The sequence below is a fragment of the Anticarsia gemmatalis genome, chromosome 1 (assembly GCF_050436995.1).
Source record: "Anticarsia gemmatalis isolate Benzon Research Colony breed Stoneville strain chromosome 1, ilAntGemm2 primary, whole genome shotgun sequence".
NCBI classification, from domain to species: domain Eukaryota; kingdom Metazoa; phylum Arthropoda; class Insecta; order Lepidoptera; family Erebidae; genus Anticarsia; species Anticarsia gemmatalis.
The window spans coordinates 8,557,065-8,569,545 of NC_134745.1; the positions used below are offsets into that span (position 1 = coordinate 8,557,065).

Here is a 12,481-nt window from a genome sequence, read left to right on the forward strand (position 1 = left end):
AATGTTGAAGCGTTGATTTTGCAATTTCTTCTTAAGTTACGCATGGAAAAATTTAATGATGATAGATTAATTAACATTACTTAACATTTCGCATAATTAGCCTTGTGTAGAACTGAGAAATTTTGTAATTCATTTGCTTGCATTGCTCAACAAAGGGGTTAGAGTTCAAAAAGTTTAGTCGAAAACATAATATTGCATCAGTATGATTCGTCTAAAACGTTTCTCAGTAATTAATTTGGTTGGCGGTCAGTAAATCTTGACAAGACGCGTGGGTTGTGCAACTCGAACTACGAGCTGATGACGTAGTGGTAGCACCCGCGCCCGCCCGCCTGCGCTTGCGCCGATTTCTGCATTAACCTTGGACTGCAAAACGGCCAACTAGGCACGCGAATGGCGTAAGTTGTAGGTAGATAGAGCAACATTTCATTTGGCATATTTTCCTCAATCTACGAGATTAAACTTTAAGCCAAATTATCATTATGAAAATATTTCGCAATATAAATTCTCTTACGAGACAATGAAATTGTTTTTTACTAAAATATGTTAATAATAATGTTGTTTTTCATTATGAGGGAGGGAAATGTAATGACCGTTTAATATACTAAAATCTACATGTTTTGTAGTTCAGTTTTTAGTTTAGTTCTGATAGAAATGTTATGAACATCATATGGAAATTAGTCTCCTCTGTCAAACAAAAGAATAATCGTTAAAGAACTCGAAAATTATGAAGAAAAACTTTGAATATGAAATAAACAATAGACTAAACGTTAATATTATGATTGATCCACATCAAAAAACAGTAGAAACATTATCTCTCACATCTCTAAAAGTATTCATTACCAAATGCACATTTCACGCTATGCTCTCCTGCCTTAGAGCGCCGAATTTGTCGGGCCCGTTCACTTATCTCTGAATCGGTCCAGCGTTACAACTCACTGTTTATAAATGGACACTAAAATCTACAATCTCGATTGTGTACTACATATACATTGACTCCCAGATCGTTTGCCGATAACATTGACAAGCAAATAATTCGGTGCTCTATCATTATCACGGCGTAACATTGAAGTTACTGTTCATTTCCGACCGACACTAAAAATAACTACGCCTGGTACAGAACTAACATTATACCAGTCGAATAATTGCTAGCGTCCACTATAACGTGTTTATTGTATTTATTCTGTTTTGTTAAAGTTCATTTTGTTGAGGACTATGCAATTTATTCCTCATTCCATTCGGTTTTAAGAGAAGTACATGTTGTAATTAAACTTGCATAACAACACCCCGTTTCACTTCCTAGTAATATACGGTACGTTCTTTTTTCACATCTCACAGAGATATAATTGGTATCAGGCTTTCTTGATAATATTATTCTATACATTGCGATTGCAAAGTATAATTATTTATTAGTAATAGAAATTTCAAATACAATGGTCATAAAAGACAATCTGTTTTAGAAACTTTTTATTTACCTTGTCCATTGTGTACTAATAAGCATTTTCATACTCTTCATTGTGTGTTTATATTAAAAGCAATAAGAAAACAGCATATTGAATCGTATTTTTTGTGTTCAAAAACCCTCAAAGCCCCCTGCTATGCTCTATTGTCAATTTAAGGCCCAAATAAAGGCATAAAACTTGTCCAAGATGGCCATTGTGTGACCAGAGTGTATCGGAGGTTACACTGAAGTGAACGGTTCAATAATAAAACATTATTGAGATTCGGTCGCGTTCGAAGCAGGAAATCATAGTTGACAGATAATGGGCTCGATTAAGTGTCAGCTGAGAAATGGTCCAGCGGCTACATGTTGTGCCAGCGACCGGCGTGTTTACACTGTACACTGCCCCACACTACTCACTCGATGTCACGAAGCTAACGGACCACGACGACGAACCACTTTTAAGCAGCAACAGTTGAAATAATCACTGATTTGCTTCAACATTTTTTCCGCAACTAGCAAATTGGAGTAATATTTTAAAAATAAAAGAAAATGTAAAGGGAGAAAGTGATAAGGCAGGTTTTTGCGGTTCCAAAGATAGCGAGTCTTTGCCGTATCTAAAAGATTCGTCTTGTCAATAATTTGATTTCAGTTTTTTTTACCACAAATTGAAAGATCGTTATAAAATGTAAAACATCCAGAAATAGCTTTACACTGTTTTTGTTTATTTAAAGTAAACGAAATCAGAACTTGTGGGTGGTTGACCTTAGGTTGCGGGCGGTTCCAAAATCAACACGATATCGTGACGGTAATTCACGCCAAAATTATTCGGTCGTCGACCGCCACTTCGGCTTAACTATTGATTATAATTATTGTTTGTCACAACTCTATTTTTCACAACCACTGACAATATTATTAAAGGGTTTTCTTTTATACAGTAAGCAGCCCAGCTTACATTATGTGGTAAAATTTTAATGAATAAATTCCAGCAATATAATATGGTCTAGTAAAAGTTTTACAAAACAAGAGAATAATGAAATGTTTTTTGACTGTGTTTAAATGAATAATGGTTTTAACTTTTAAAAACTTTTAAAAATGCTTTAGTTGCTTTCATGAATGTAAATAGAAGTTTAACGTTTGCTGAATGATAAGTGAATTTTTATTTTTATGCATGAAATTTGTTATTTATATTAGAAAAGGCATCGCCGCTGCGGTCACGCACGACACGGTGCGGTGGGCGGAGGCGCGACGCGGCACATCGTCAGCCGCCTGTTAACTGTGACGAAATCAATGTTTGATGTAGAAATTGATTGACGTTGTGATTTATACATTCCGGTACTATAATTTACAGCAATCTAACGAATTCTCATATTGATGTTAACACACAATGCCATAAAAGCATCGAAATTGACACGAGATTAAATAAGAATTTGATTAACGTCAGCTACGTCGTTCCGCCGCGGCCAGGAGTTTCTTGCCCACTTTTATATAAGAAAACTCGGCTAAAGAAAACAATATCGTACTCGATCGGCGGCGATTCCAAAATGAACAAGTGGAGAGGCGAAAAAACAAGCTTGTTATCTTCAATTAGTTTTCGAAGTGAGCGTTCGGGGTCAGAATCATAAAGAGGGAGCAATATAGACGGGAGCGAGAGGCACAGCGAGAATCCGGTTTAAAAAAAACACGCTTTGCGGTCCAGTGGCCGGAGACCGAGGTGCAACGAGAAAAAAACGTGAAAGGGTTGGGTTTCTTACCGATCGCGACCACCATGCGACCACCCTACTCCGCCTTTATTGAACACACGCGTAATCATTGTCCTTGTGTAACTGAATACTGTAAGTAGGAGTGTGTTATACGATCCCAGCCAGAGCGACGGGAAACAAATTAAACCTGTGATCAAATTAATTGACGAGTACATTTATATATACAGGTCAAGTTAACTTGAAGAAACAAACATAATCAAGAAATTTTCCAAACGAAAAACATGATAATGAAGGTTAGAAAAAGCCCTACCTAACCATTAATCAGACGTCAGAATTTAGCGCTTGCCTGTTCCGATCACTGGTTAATGATCTTAAACATGCTCCAAATACAGAATATTATTAGGCCTGTTACCATATTAATGGTTGGTAAGTAAAGTACTGGTTACGTCAGTGGTGTGAGGACATTCTAGGAATTTCAATATACATAATATGCGGTAGGTGTTATGATAAATAGCATTTGTTAGTTACTCTAGCTATTCTAGCTAACGAAACAGGTGTAGCGTTGTCGCTGTTTTGTTTATTCAAAGAGCATTACTGCATACGAAAGTCACGCACAAAAAGTGAATTAGTTAAGGCTGATTATATTTTAATCCACTTTTGGAACACCTAAAAGTAGGATAGCAACACTTTGAGTAAGTAACTGCGTAAATTATGTTACACAGGTCGTTTGTACAGAGCTACTAGACATTAAACATGTATTACTTCTTACTGGGAGCCTGTATGTAAGGCATTATCTACATTAAGAGTTAAAAAATACAACAGTTGCGAGTAAGTACAGGCGGCACGTGTATAACGTCCACCTGTCATGCCTAAAGGGTAGATCCCTACGCGTCAGCCCGTCTAAACAAAGGTCAAACCCTAACTCAAACTACCTGAATTATTTAACATGTTGGAATACTCCTCAAATGAACAACACCCCGCACTTTGACCCCGTATTTTAAATTGAATAAAAAATCTGAACAGACACAGAAAAAAGCAAAGTTAATAGAAACTGTGGGAAATTATTTTCTGACGCGCGTTTAACTAGAGAAAAGTTCATGTTTCGTTATTTAGTGACAGCGTCTGTCTGTGAAACTTATTTATTTTATATTCTAAATTCTTTTACTTTAAAAAACAACATACAAATCTATTATTTAAGAATTTGTGCGAGTAAGAGCGTTATTGTTGATGCTTGTAGGTCTATTACCGCCATCTATCAACGGTTAGGATAACTAAAAAATATACAAGAGTCAAGTGATTGAACATTGCATTTTAATCCAAACACTAATTTATCGAAATAAGCTATTTTCCTTTAATTAGACAAAATACAAAAGATCTCATGTCACGCTATTTGAAAACAATAAAATTGTCGTGTAAGTCGATCGTCTGAGTCAGTGGTTTGACTTCCGTTCGTGTCGCCACGTTCTGGGAAACTGGCTCTATCCATACAAAACCGAAGAGAACTGCTGCTAATTTTCGTCGTGAGTAGTCGTGATTCATCGTTCGTATGACTAACATTTTTCACTATTAACTATACCAAGTTTAGTAAACTGTATTCTTTTTTTACAGATAACCACTTGAGATTGGCCGAATGACATGCGCGTGCTGTGGTTCTTAAGAAAGTGGTGAGTGAACCTTTTTAACTATTGTTGCGTTCAGTTTTTGCATAATGAATAGAAAGTAAAATCAAACACGCACATGTCATAATTACATAGATCGTTCGTCCATTGAAGTGAAAGTGCCGCACAGTCATTCTTGTATCCAAGTATAGTCAACATTGGCGCAAGTAGTTATAATGGGTTTAGGCCAAAGCGGCTATCGGTTTCAGTGATAGAACATCGCAATTCAATTAAAAGTTCGCGTTGTATAAATATTTTGTTAACATTCGTGCCTTCGTCAATCATTCTCAATTATTTTGTTAGTTAACTTCCTGAAACGATGTTGTTAATTTTCGAAAATAGATTATGGGCGATGTGGTTAAAATAAATAGACGTCATTTAGATAAATAATGCGTACAGCGGTAACCGATAATGTACGGAAAACGAGCATTATCTGGCCATCCTGCGTGTTATATAGAAAGTCTATGAACTCGTTCCGCATAATATAAGCTACATACAACATATCTACTTTAAAAGCAATTACAACATTAAACATTCTAAAAACTTACCCTCTTATTCATAAAAATCTATGAAGTTATGAAAGGCTTATTAAGAGTTTTGTTTCTTTCACTCCTTAGCGAAATGAAAAAGAGAAAACATATTATAGTAGTTTATTAACTAAAATAGTTTTATAGTGTGTTTATGAATAAGAGAGTTTTTTTACAAGTATTTTTAGAACCATTTATCGGTTTAAGAGTATACCAAAAAGGCGACGATTAAAGTTACAAAGTATTTATTGACGGTTAGGTATTTATATCGTGAGTCATCAGTAATGTATGTAGTGTTAATTGTTCAATTTAGGATAGATACCATTAATAATATTTAATGCCTATTTATCTGATAGAGTCTGACAGTCATGCGTAGCTTTTGGCTTATTCATATGTAACAGCTTCACCATTCTCAATAATGAACCGAACGAACAAAACACTTGTAAAACCGAAGGATTATGTCAAGAAATTAGTATTCCATTGATTTCTCTCGTCCTTATAACTTTTCATACCTTTTAAACTTTCGCGCTGCATCTTAATAATGTAATAGAATACGCATAAACGCGAACACGCATTTTATCTTATAATTTCTTTCGGTCTATTTCCGCAAACAATTTATTCCATATGCAGTATGTAAACAAACTAAGAAAAGAACAGACGGAGCGCACATAAAACTAAGATAATACCCAGAAGCATTAGTAGTAAACTAATCAGGCCGTGTCCACATTGGAGTTGTCCAACTTTTCCTAGGACATAAACAAGTGAACTGCTCTAATGCACCACGATCCCTCGCGAGAGTCGCGAGTAAAGCCATATGTGCGCAACGTGTGCATCCCATTGCAAATTAGACTCCGGAATAAATTTTATTCTGCTTCTACAAACCTCGTTTTGTATTTACAATTCAACATCGAGATTCCATTGTTGAATTTGAATACAAAATAAACCTTTGTAGTCTCGTGGTAGCGTATAAGCTGCTAATTATAATGAAGTACCGTGGTAAATTCCCGCTTTGGACAAAATTACATATGTAACTAAACTCTCTGAATTCAGATTTGGGAAAAGCCATGTAAGTGGTAACGGGTTTTCGATTACACGGGATATATGTTTATCCATAAATTAAACGTAGGATAGTTGGTAATCTAGATGTATACGTATGAAAGTAGAAACTTACAACTTGCCTCTAAGTGCCGCGAGAGAACTTTTCTGAAACATAACACGGAGATGTATTTGATACACTCAAGCTTCCACTTCAGGAAAACGGCAAAACGTTATATTACGTCACAAACTCATATACTAAAGCCCGAGTGCATTGTTTTTATGGCTACCATTCTCATTGTTGACTGCGAAAATTGGTAATGTGTCATGTGCAAACATAACAGTGTCAGATACCATGCTCAATATATTATGGGAATCACCAAAGGGCTAGGTGGGTACTGCTCTGATGAGGGTGAAAAATGGGCCAACCTCATGCCATTTATTTCACACGCACCATTCAATCTGTGAACGTTAAGTGTAACAAGTTTTGTTGTGACAAGAGGCAAGGACTTTCATGTCCTTTAAAAAAATTGTGAGGCTACGTGGTTGTTGCTTTTAAAAATATACTTAGTCTTTTCTAAAGTTGTGTAAGTACCATAGAGTTTATTGAGAGCATACAAAGTTCGTAAACCTCCATTTGAAGACGCTTGCCCAGCTGTGGGACAATCACGGGAAAATAAGGTATAGATACAAAATGCTGTAGTTATAAACTAGAGTAAAGTAGTGTTCGAGAAGCAAACAAATAAACATGTTACTATGGCTAAAATCTATTCAACTATAGGTATAAAAGACAATACTTAGAAAGTAAAATACAAAGTATTTATCGGATACTTTAAAACACTAGTATTTGAGTTAGAAGTTTTATAGTTCTTTTAACAAGTGTGACTAACAGTCGTCTTAAGATTGAAATATTTTCGCAATAATATCTATCACCTTTATGAGTATTCTTGACTCAACTGAACAAACACGTAACACTGTTTATGAAATAACTTTCCTCTTTTCCGCGAATTGTTAGGACAACGATTTTACGATGGTGAATATTGTAAACACACTTACGTTAATTAAATCTCTCAGATTACGCACTGATTCACAGATTTCAACAGTTCGCAAGGGTTCGCTTGAGAGGTGTGAACGTGGACATATTTCAAAGACGATCCTTTACAAATATCAGTGAAACTGGACGCACGTGTTAACTCACAAACACATCGAGACTCTTTATAAAATTGTGTTTGAGGTTTCTGATTTATTTTTTGGATGGTAATTTATCTATCTTATGAGTGTTTTCATAATCATTCTTGATCTTTTTGTAAGACGTAAAAATCTAATATTAGAGAATGTCCTACAGTGGTTGAAAGTCAAATATGATTACATATCGGTTCTATGTGTTTGACCGAGTGTCCAATATAGAAATGTTTAGTAAAATAATCCCTTCTAATAACGAAGATTCCGTTCTCACACACACGACAGATTTATTCCATGTCGATGTCCTATTTAAATAAAGTTTCGTGTTTAAAATATTTATCTTCAAACTCCAACATCAACTGTTAAATTGTATCCAATAAATAATATTAAAATCAAAACATCTAACCCGGTAAGTTTTGATTAAGGCTTTAATTAGAAATGATTAATCTTGGACGTCTTTGAAGTTTAAGTCAATAGGACAGCTGTAATTAATTATCTTACACGTTGCTGTAACCGTAATGGAGTTAATCTTTTTAACATGGTACCATTATATTTTCTATTAAGTGCATTAACGTTATACGCTGTAACGCCTACGCGTCGCCCGCGCACTCTTGCGCTCCCACACACAGCTGTCTACCCTCGCTTTCGTTTTTCCTATCCCATGTGTAAAGATGGTCACAATAATATATTGTCACATATCAATTACAAACGTATTAAAGCTCTATAATACGCGTCTCTATTATACGCGGGTAATTTAAAAACGTTAACCTTATAATCATCTGCTTGCAGGTAATATAATCTATTTCGAAACATCGCCCTGCCATGTTAACGTCGTTAAACGAAACTATAAAATATGGAAAGTGTTAATCAACTTTTGTGCGGTATCAAATAGATGCGTGTAAAAATATCCGTAGCCGGGTATGTGCGAATGAATTTATTTTACGGCATCGCATGGCAACATTTCACGTACGGTGCGACGCGACGCATAGCCGCCGGACAGCGCAGCGCCATCAGTGTATAATTCATTCGCCCATAGGGTCCATCAGACACACGATCGATTTATATCCTAACGACACGTTTACGGGGCAGTCACGACTTGACTAAAAATAACAATTTGTCAGCCAGACGTGTCGGACACCCGTCGAAGTAAACATGACAAAATAGTAAGTTTGCGGTTTCTATTTAGGGTATGACCGTTCGTAAATAACTTCAAACTCTCTTTTGGGCAGAAACCTTTACATCTTTACGCAACTCAGAAAATAGAGGCAAGAATGAGTAAAACAAACGATACCTAACCCCAGTCTACCAACAAGTTAAACGAGGAGTGTAACTGAGCCCAAATTAGAAGTCGGAAAAAATATGGTCTGGATATTTCTGTAGTAACTTATTTCAAGAAAACCATTTTGGCTCCGTTCACGGTCACTTGTATTATAAATATATCCCGTGGAAGGCTAAAAGTTTCTATCGTTGGCGGCATGGTCGGTCTACTGGTCCCCAGTGCATTGTTAAAGCGACAATCAGATTAAACTTAACCTTTGCAGACCACTACTCCTTGCCTGCGGCGTGTCGTGCTTGTTGAGTTTGGTCGATTTTGGACGAAAATGCCCGGACCAATACCACAATAACGTATACAAAAGTTAAATTTCGAACAAGACGATATACACGTTGTGGGCAACAGGCTTAGAATGGAATTGAAAAGACGTCAACCCTCTTCTCAGTGGACTTGAGTTGTTCGAATTCGAATAGAATAGCAGCGATATTGTGACAATTTATAGGTACTCAGATACATAGATATAATACATTGTTGATATAGGATGGTTTGAGGGGAATATTTGCGGTTGCTGTGGGCACGTTGTCTTACTCAGCTGCAAAACGTATTAACTTAACTAATTATAACATTTTCAGTACATTAGAAAATCAACTGTTTCTGTAAATACAGGCAGCGTGATTTTATAATTGTAACTTGTCAATTTTCGGCTCCATAAAAATGGGCATCAAAGGGAAATTTGCTTTTTAATATTTTTTTACTTTAAATGATTATGACAAAATATTCAAAATCAGAAATCAGTCCTATGACAAGCGACGTTATCGATTTTGATCATAATATTACATCTTATAACATTTAAAAAAAAACAGTGCTTTCAAAAAGTTTATAACACAATAATATCAGATTTTTATTTAATTTTAAAGTTTGCGAAGACAACCGCAGACTTGAGCGTCTTATAAATATCTATTAGCTTAAACATATATTTAATTCGTGGAATATAAGAAAGCAAAAACTCAAGAGCTTTTACTTATTCACTAGGACTATGTCTGTAGGTCGTAGGTTTATAAAAAAAGCGGTTTAAAAATCTGAAGACTATACAATTACAATCTAGACATTGCAAATAAAGTCCCCTAAAACTAAGACTTAGTGACGCCTTGTCTTAACAAGTTAATTCAGAGTAACTCGGTCGGCACAGAAAAAAGGCTTAGCCCTGAAGTCTAAATTAAAAGTTAAGCCCAGGCCCGAGAATTCTTTGAACTTCAAGCGATCTCTTAAGAGTGTACGCTAATTAAACTTCATCCATTAATTTTCGCACTTTTTGAAAATATTACAAAAATATGTTAGTTGAAAGTGTTGCAAATTATGGTAAGAATTTCGTAGATCAATTTTATTCCTATCCACTTCAGTGATTTAACTGTCGCATAAAATAGTATCATCTCTATGAAAGTGTGTTAGGACTTAATTCCTCTTATTATTAATACAGTTGAGTGAGTGAGTCAGTGAGTGTTTTATCTAATGCGAGAATTTTTAACCCCGACTGATTTTAAACAACATTTTTGGGTATGATAGTTACATTCACTAGGGAGCAAGCTACGAGAGCGGGGTAATCACCCTACACGCGAGTGAAACTGCGGGTCACAGCTTGTAATAACGATATACATTTACTTATCACTTAGTGTGGTGTTCAGCAGGCTCGCCAGATGTTTGAGAGCTAGTTTAAATTAGGCCAGCTAAGTTGTTCACTCACGTTGACTTGATTTGGCAAGTTACACGTGTGGCTGACGTGCAGAGATATCGTTTCCTAGCATATTTCACTTATTCGACCACGAAGTTAGACAGAAATTGCATTTACACAGAATTCCGTCTTCGCTTCTCAGTCTGATTTAGTACATTGGAGTAAACGTCAAAAGAAGTTTAAATTTTTTCACGATGGGTAATAATAATACATCGAATTGGATTCTTGAGTCTAATAACGAATTAGGGCTTATTTAAAAAAAGACTCTAAACATTCTGTTAATCTCTGAAACGTCTCTAATGGATTCGAATTTTACCATCCATAAACAGGAATGAATCGCAGTAAAATAAGATTTTTTTAAAGATGAATTTAGTAGTTTGGTATTAAATAACGTAACGAGCATCAATAACTTATACATGTAACGTAGTGGTAGATCATAAATCTGTCGCCGGTATAGTTTACCAATCGTCAACAAACTCACACTGAACCAAAAAAATACACACACACTGAAATACCGACCCCATAAATATTTGAAAAATCAAAGGCAGTAAATAAAATTTCTCTGCAAAACAAATATCACAGATGGATTCGCATATATTTCAGTTTCAACTACGGAACTGAAGCACTTTTTCGCTCTGACAGTGGCGTATTTCATATGATACTGTTATCTTTATTCATATCGCCAGAGAGCGTATAAACAGCTATTTTAGTATTTCAAATGTCAAAAACTGATAACTGATACTGAGTGTCAAATTTCAATATTGACAATTATAATGGAAACATGGCCGGTCGATTAATTTGTTCAACGACAAGCGAGGAGCGAGCCAACAGCTAGAAATAAAGACATTCGGCGGAGCAGCCTTAAGGAAACTGAATTGAAGTTAATTAACATGGAAGTCCAGGGACACCGCGGCTGCCACTTGTTTATCTGCTGCATAATTAATTCGCCACCAGCGCTACGAATTTACCAGTCGTCGCTATCTAATAGCTATAAGTATGCGGTCTCCACTCAAATACTTATGAGAGGCTGTCAACTGAAAAAATGATTCATTTGCCGTTTTTACAACACAAAAATATAAGGTAATATCCAGTTACATCTAGCACGCGTCTAGAGGTCAAATCTGTGAGACAATAATTTTGAAGTTCAAATTACTGGGTCATATGAATGTACATACGCTATAAGTACGAGCAATTTGAGCAAATCAACGCAACTAGGCCACATTAGCGACCGCGATGAGATGTGACTAGAACATCATATTTCATGGACCGTTAGCAAATTATTCCATCTGTGCCATTAGCTTAATGTATAATTTGTACATGACGGTATGCTCGCTATGATAGACGGTACTTCACGGTACCTAAAGTAGGTTGGAGCGCCAAAAAGGTCTTAAATATTCCAGGTCATAAGTACGTCTAAGCGGTTGTTACCGCAATGAAATGATAAATTTATCTGCCGTGACTATAAACTTCCTCACTAGGCCCTTACTTCATCGCTCGACTTGATGAAATATTTAATTTAAGTAGTAAAATCCGCGGATAGTAAGAACAAAGTACAATTATTGTTAAAAAAGTAGACCGATTTGTCGCCTCCGTTTAATTAGAATTTTATTTATTGTGTTATATGATTTATTCATGTCTAGCGAAAGTGAAACGTGACGTGGTTGAGAAAACTTAGAAGTCGAATCTGAGAGAATGTAGAGTATTTTGTCGATTAGCACATAAGTATGTTTACCAAGTTACGGTACCCACAATGCAAAAAAAAGTTTAGTTTTTATCTCATTACTTTTGTATGACTTTCACAAAATAATATGAGGTCTCTGAAAATCGTGTCTCTACTTTAAGTTTCATCAATATCAGTTTACACGCATTTGCGAAACGAATGAATGTCAACGTAGATTGGAATTAATCTGTATGATATTTTATACGCGACTTAAGG

At 35.7% G+C, this 12,481-nt stretch overlaps 1 protein-coding gene across 2 annotated transcripts in view; it reads left to right on the top strand.

Annotated features, from left to right (window-relative positions):
- The first annotated feature begins 1,153 nt into the window (after positions 1-1,153).
- The window catches only part of LOC142974717 (major facilitator superfamily domain-containing protein 12-like), a 61,746-nt gene continuing 50,418 nt past the window's right edge, over positions 1,154-12,481 (top strand). Inside the window, exons 1-2 of one of the 2 annotated variants that reach the window (XM_076117213.1) lie at positions 1,154-1,309; positions 4,750-4,805. In XM_076117213.1, the coding sequence (XP_075973328.1) occupies positions 4,777-4,805 (29 nt within the window). In that variant the 5' untranslated portion in view covers positions 1,154-1,309; positions 4,750-4,776. Of the gene's footprint in view, positions 1,310-4,582; positions 4,662-4,749; positions 4,806-12,481 lie in introns of those variants that run through there. The other variant, XM_076117221.1, reaches the window with a different exon arrangement.